The sequence below is a fragment of the Montipora foliosa genome, chromosome 7 (assembly GCF_036669935.1).
Source record: "Montipora foliosa isolate CH-2021 chromosome 7, ASM3666993v2, whole genome shotgun sequence".
Classification (NCBI taxonomy): Eukaryota; Metazoa; Cnidaria; class Anthozoa; order Scleractinia; family Acroporidae; genus Montipora; species Montipora foliosa.
The window spans coordinates 34318152-34325651 of record NC_090875.1 but is presented as its reverse complement, the minus strand read 5'-3'; the positions used below and the strand labels follow the sequence as shown (position 1 = coordinate 34325651).

General features: G+C 39.2%; 1 protein-coding gene across 1 annotated transcript in view; it reads left to right on the top strand.

The window, feature by feature from the left end:
• LOC138011875 (tyrosine kinase receptor Cad96Ca-like) overlaps nucleotides 1–7500 on the top strand; it is a 40705-nt gene that overhangs the window by 28458 nt on the left and 4747 nt on the right. Inside the window, exons 6-7 of the mRNA XM_068859109.1 lie at nucleotides 641–681; nucleotides 1454–1550. Of these exons, the coding sequence (XP_068715210.1) occupies nucleotides 641–681; nucleotides 1454–1550 (138 nt within the window). The remainder of the gene's footprint in view (nucleotides 1–640; nucleotides 682–1453; nucleotides 1551–7500) is intronic.

Sequence of the window (7500 nt, the reverse complement as noted above, 5' to 3'; positions counted from 1 at the left end):
CTAGATAAGTGCGAGGATGATTTCCCCCTTTCGTTTAATGGCTCCTTTGCAGCTGGCGATCACATGGTACAAAAACCGCCATTCTGGAGAGCAAAGTGCGCACTGGGACGTCTAAAACAAAGCAGCTTAATTTAATTTTGTTTTTGTTTTATATGTCAAAGTGGGCAATTTGCTCTCCAGTATGGCGGTTTTTGTGCCACGTGATCTTCAGCTGAAGGGACGAATTTGGTTTCAATCAGATTCAAAGTTTCCGCTACCTCTACCCGTTGGACCACAGATGACAGGTCTACTTCATTGATGCAGTTGACTTCCGCACGAAAGCAGATAGTATTAACAAAGATACTTGTAAAAAACAAGCAATTGAACAGAAAGGAAGTCAAACTAAACGCAGTATCATTTTAGTCACATTGATACCGCTGTAAATTTTGGTGAAGATTAAATATTATCATAATAAATATTTTGTATCTAACCGACAGGATTCCCATTTTGAAGTCTAGAGGTCACCATCTTTAGCACACATTTATTTAACAAGTCAAAAACCAAAAGGCTCGCCGTTGGAAATGCTAATACAGATAGCCATCTCATATTGCATATCTATCATTTAGAATGTTTGTGATGTAACTGCATTTCTGCTTTACAGGTGGTCCTATGGAGTCGTCCTTTATGAGATATTTACTATCGGTAGGTGTTTTGTGTACTGAGAATCAACATTTAATCACAAGTGTTATGATGGTGAGTTTAAGTCCAATTTATCATCATCATCATCATCCTCGCATATGTTCAGAAATTCAAGTAAATAGACGCAAGCCTCATTTTAACATCCAACACGAAGTGTCCCTTTAAATCTACGCATTTCATATCTATTTCTAACAATACGGTTAAGGTAAAGGCTAGCGTTATATTTTAGGTCAGGGTAAATGCAGCAATTTATCCGTACTTGAGGAACAGCATTTGGATGGACACTTTGTGACGTTAAATTTCCAAGATACAAGTGATGTTGAAGTCGGAGAAGAGAGCAAGGGGACACCTCGTGACGCTTATTGAATTCAGTTGCATCAAATTACGTCGTAGCTGTTGTCGTTAATATCATCATCATTGTCATTATTATTATTATTTTTACCCTTCTCCCAGTTGGGGCAATTTCTTGAGACCGGACTTCACCCATAGGTCTTGGGTCATTAACTGTGAATGGACTGTCTCAATAGGTTCATTCAGATTGTTTGAATTTCTTGTACCATGGACACTTTCCTTGTCTTTATTCCCCACCGTATCTTCTATAATCATCAGCTGTGGTAGTTTGAATTTTAATTGACTACACTTTTGCACCCTAATCCAGTCAACTCGGGAGCACAAAAGCCAGCTGAAACTTACATGCTTGTAAAACTACATTTAATTATTGTTGTAGCAAGCGGTTAGTAGGATAAGATTGTAATGAAATGTTGACAATTGTCAGGAGGTATTCCATATCCGGGGTGGTCGGAGGCCAAGACCATAGCAGAATTGCAGAAAGGTTATCGCATGCCGAAACCTCCACACATCGCCAATACTATGTAAGTGTCCTTTCGTGTCATTTCCTTGCACTTAAGGTAGGGTGACGTACTTCTTTATTGAAACGAAGAAAATAAAGGTAAAACTGCTAAAGAGGTGGGGGGGGGGGGGGCATCACAGGTGACCCAAGCTCTACTATTCGCATATGACGTAATTTTAATATCATACCAACGTGGCCATTACTTCACATAATAGGAAAATTACAAGGGTTTGTATGGGGAAAAATTAGGAGTGATTTTTCAACAACATTTTCTCACCAAAAAAAATTGCAGTTCCTTTAATTTGTGTTTCCCACTGTGGGTATGGGAGTAACTCCAGGTGAACATATACAAGGAAAATACTATTCCTAGCATCTAGTACCAGTAGTTTTGGACTAGTTTAATCCACTCAATTCCACTTTGCACAAAGTACTTTAATAGTAAATTGAAAAAAGAGGCATGCATATGAATACACTATAAAACTACACAAATCGGATAATGGAATGAACGATCTTTCTCCAACACGTTGTAGATATACTTAGAATCCTGTAAGGCTTTTTTCAGTAAGAGGGCTCTTTTCTATCTGATGGTCCGATTTTTATTCACGCAACTCCAAGAGCGACCTACAATCTGATTGGCTGAGCGTGAATTCAGTTAAACTGACAAAAAGAAAAACAAAACAAAATAAAGAAAACGTCCGTGTCCAGTCTTCACCACAAAATATCTAAAAACTAAAGAGCTTTCAACGAAGTAAAAAACACTCGGCTAAGTGAGTACCAATAAGTAGGTCCAAAGCACCACCGGAGAGATGTAACTTGTCTTCTATTGACATTTGGTGTAGGTAGCTTCAATAGCCTTACGTGATACATTCTTAGCGTTGCTGCAGCACTTTCTGACTGTGTAGACGTTTCCAGTTATCTTCACTTCCGCTTTCTCTCGTCCTCCACCTAAGTTCATTGTCAGCTGCTTTTGAGGACCAGATATTCCAAGCTGTTTTGCAGCTTATTTGGATAAAAGGCTCTTGTTTGAGCCAGAATTTAACATGGGAAGTAAGTCGGTGAACTTCCCGCCACTGTCTCTGATGTTTACCTTTTTCCCTGCGAAAAGCCCTAGAAAGTGTTTGATAACTTGTGTCTTTTCGTCGTCCCTTCCTTGGATGCTCCGATTCTCGACTGCAGGTGGAGTACCTTGGCTAGTGAAGATCGTTGCATTGTGACTCAAACTGGACTGCATAGGTTCCTTTCTCTTGTCGTTGTGCAGAGAACGGTGATATTTCTTCTTGCAGTTACCGCGCATTGTAGCGGAACTCCGCGCGCGCGCAGCACCACAGTTAAAAAAATGTGGTAACCCATCGATACGAGAAATTTTGGTTTTATAGCCATGACTCCATCAACCGTTCGTACGTACGTCCACCGCTCCATGTATGCCAATGAGACCAGTATCATGCTAGTTTACGGCATACACCTTTGATATTGGACATCCATGTTTTGATCAATTGACACCTGTCAAAACGATGTATCCGCTGATCACTATCACGTGACCATATCGCGGGCTCAAGCTTAGAGCTCATCGAGGTCAGCAGTTTGTTTGAAGTTGCCCGCTGACCAGGTACTGGTTTTCGATTGTATTGCAGGTTCAACCCAGGTTAACTCACCTAAACATAAGCGAGGCTTCATTTTTCGCGCGCTTTCTAGCTGTGGCTCGACGCGGCTACACGGCCATACTATCTACGAAAGGAGAGCGAAATATAACGACAACGACAAAACAGAATACCAGTAATAGCTCATACTTAGTGGAAGACGTTACTCCACAAATTCTTTCGTTGGGCACTAAACCGTTCGTTATTTCCAAAAATGAGGAATGAAAATCGAATTTTATTGTCAAATGGAATTAAATAACGATTATCTGTACCCTTTTGTTTGTTTTGCTATCATGCGAGCGAAGTGCTTTTTAATCCGTTTTCCCAACTGGTTTTCGGTGTGCCTCGACAGTGACAAAAAAAATTGCCCTTATGTTATAAGCACGTAATCACAATGAGTTTTCGTAAAATTAGGGGGAAAATTCACTAACTTGTGATTTCAGAAGTTTGTTTATAGCACCTAAACGTTAGCGTTGGAGCGGACCTTGTTTGAAGTTCGTCCTTTCTTGGTTGCATTGCCGTATTTTGCCGATTCTTGTTCCAAGCCAACCTGGCTTGTTTCAATGAAATTCATCGAAATGTGAATGATCTCGTTTTCAGAAATAACGTGGAATAAAGTACATCAGTAAAACTCTTTTTTGACCTTGAACTTACAAATTTTTCTTTATGGCTTCTAATTTTCTCGTAATTCCTATTTGCTGGCTATTGACAGCTTAGGTGTGCTTGTTTTCTTTTAAAACTCATACGGTTAGACTCAAAATTCATTGCCAAAATTTTACTCGAAAAACCAATATCGTACTCATGGCTTCATGATCCATGCGATATCGGTTTTTAGCATAAAATGTACTGTGGAATTTACTACTTAGGCAATGAATTTTTCTATAGCAGAAAGCAAAGAAAATTATTTAATTATTAAAGCAGCAACCGGAAAGATCAAAACGCGGACAATTCAAAACCTTTTATTTTCACCAACCCTATAGGCACTGGTTGTCCGCTTTTAGGTTTGGCTAAAATTATATATTACCGTCAGCTCTTTTGCAGTAATTACTGTGATGTGACGCTCTTACGTACTTCCGACATCTTCTCTTCAGTTTCACTATCTCCCATCTTTGGTTGACAGTTTACCCTTGATATACAGGAAAGGAAGCGAGAAGATGTTCTGATTTTGTCGTTTGCAATGCTAGTGTCGTTCGCATGTTCATCCGTCCACCCATGGTAGTAGGGCTCTCGACCACCACGCTCTCTTTGCCCACCCTTACCATTATCAGTACTCTTTCCTCTCGATCGAAGAGTTGCCTCATGGTGGAGCCCGTTAATAAGATATTGGTCACGTTTTCTTATTTCTTTTCACAGTACTTCTCTCTACCGAAGTCTGCCTTATCTCGGGGTTCAAGTTCCGACAGGAGTCTTGACGTGAAAAATGGTGCCTTGAGGTGTCTTAAACTTGATATCCATTGTCCCCCAAATCTTCAGATATCGTTCTCGCATAACGAGTCAGACTATTTGGATTATCCTTTACAGGCTTGTGGCTCTTTATTTCAGACAGGAGTTCGTCCTTAAGGTTTCCTTTGTTAGCAAATTCTATAGCTTTGCAGGTCTTTACCTGGTCCGTCCACCAGCATCCCTTTGGCATGCCTTTTCGGGAACACTGAAGCTGTTCATCCTTATCTTCCTCATACTTCGACATCCTATAATTAAACACCTTTTTCGAGCTGGCATACTTCTTACGTGCTCCATCTCATGAGGACACAGACAATCTTTCTAAGCCCTGACAATTGCGCTGTCTCAAAGCTCCCCAGCTAAACCTTTTGCCATTTGCTTAACGGCATCTGCGGTCGCTCCAATAACTGTCATGTTTTCGGAAGTGTTTGTAATTGAGGGGCAGCATTAATTTCCTTTTGGTAATTTGCGTATTTTTGTAAAGTTTTCAAATATCCAGGGCTCCAAGAACGAGCTGTAATCTGATTGGATAAGCATTACTAAAATTAAAATTTCCGGTCTTAACCACAAAATATCTAAAAACTAGACGCTCCGAGAGCGTACAATTGGTTGCCTATGGTACGTGTTTGTCCTCCTCAACTTTTCGTACTCATTCTCATCCCCATTCCTTTGTTAGAATACTTTACTAAGTTAACCTGATGATTTTCAAACGTATGCAATACATATATATACCTCTGGCTGTAATTTTAGTTTAGTTTAAAGAACAAACTACTGTATTAGAAATTGATATGTAACTGTGGCGAAAACTACCAGGGTTTCTTTCTGATTGTTGTTGTATTTTCTATTCATTTTGTAATATGTGTTTAATATCACTTTTTCTTTGTCTTGTCCCCACTAGATTAACAAACTAGCTATTTGTAAATTTTATTTTTTGCGAGTAATAAAATTATTGTTATTGTTTTTGTTATCGTCAAACGCCCTAACAAATTATCCATCCGGAATCTAAACAACATTTACTTTGTTCGAACAACAGAGTAAATTTCTTGTCTCCGTTTTTGGACTTTTTTAAATCAAATTTCAACCCACGCATGCAAATTAATTAATATTTACAGAACACGATTTATCCACAAAGGCAGAAGATTAAAAAAAAAACACAAACCCTTCTCCCGCCGAAACCTTTATTGAAAGAAGCAACATATTTGCTATTAGAGGCGAAAAAACCCCTTGCTATTTCAAGCAACAGACTCCGTTTCAAAGACCATAGGCAACTAAATAGATTGCTCACCGGAGTTCAGGATGAAATCATTTTCTAAAGAACCTTTTCCTTTAATAATAAAGCATAAAATAGACAAGCTTTCTTTCAAATAATTCTTGACTGTCAAGAATTAGTCACATGTCCAATTATTTTTCTTTTACCTGAAGACTGTGCAGAGTTAAGTGCATGAATTTAAATAGCCAGACAAAAGAGATAACATAGATGCATTCAATGGGTTCGATTCCTTAAATGATCGAAAGATGCAATTGCTGTCGAAGTCCATTATTCGTCGCATTGAAGATTCCAGATGTTTATTGTTCACTGTCTGTCTTGCTTATCGAATTGACCTTCCATCCTCAAGCTCCATCAGGGTATATTTTTCTTAGAGATCCACTAAAACGCCATTCGTGTTCGACTTCAATGCCATTGCAGGTTAATTAAATATTCTACTGTGTCCACCCGATAAAATCAACACATTTCTGTTACCTAGTGTACTACCCCCTAAAACCTGCCAAAGATACACTCAGAAGTCTCTAGGTACAAAGACAATACTTAGCAGGGGTCCGGAGTGACGGGAAAAACCCTAAGGCACAAAAGGAAATACATATTTTAAGCGAGAAAATTTTATTGAAAAATCCCTCGTAATTTTGCCATCCAATTCAATACATTTTTACGCATACAAACCCTTATAATTTCGCCATTATGCAAATTAATGGTCATGTTGATATGATGTTCAAATTACGTCACGCGCGAATCGTAGAGCTTGGGCCACCTTCACTTATGTCGATTAATCAGGTCACTAATAACAACGTTTTCGTGAAATTGTACGGAATTAAGTGTTGACCAATAAATGCATCAATGGGAAAAAAAGTGCGAGTGCCTTTTACACGAATTAAGTCTATGACCTCAGTTTCCATTTCAAGTGCAGATGCGCAACCACGCATTGACCTCAGTGAGGACCATTGAACTTTGGAAGCTTTCGGGGCGTACACTAATAGAAATGAAAACCCAACATGGCGGATCCAAAATGATCGAAGATGGCTGCTCTTTTTGCACTAATTGCGCAATAACGTAATCCCTGATAATATAGTTATTTCATCCAGCAGAGAAGAACTCGATCATTTTATAACCTCTGTCAATTATTTTCATCCGGCTCTTAAATATACCTGGGAAATTTCGGAAACTTCATTGGCTTTCCTAGATATCAAAGTTTCTATTAGTGGCAAATTAAATTACTCAAAAATGATCCCGAGACTGGTAGAATCTTTTCGCAACCTCCACTTATTTCATTCAAACGCGACAAAAACGTAGGCAACTTTTTAGTTAGAAGCGCGCTCTAAACTAACGAGCAACCCGGCACTTTCAAATGCGCGCGCTCACGATGCAAAACTTGCCTTTTCATTGTTAACACTAGAAAGATATCGGGACCTAAGCGATCTGTTAAGATCACCGATCGTTTCACATGTACCTCCGCAAATGTCATTTATTGCATAACCTGTACGTTATGCAATAAATTATACATCGGCGAGACAGGTAGACGACTAGGTGACCGATTCCGCGAACACCTTCGCGATGTTGAGAAGAATGACAAAGATGCATCTAAGCCAGTCGCTCGTCATTGTAATCTCTCTAACCACTCC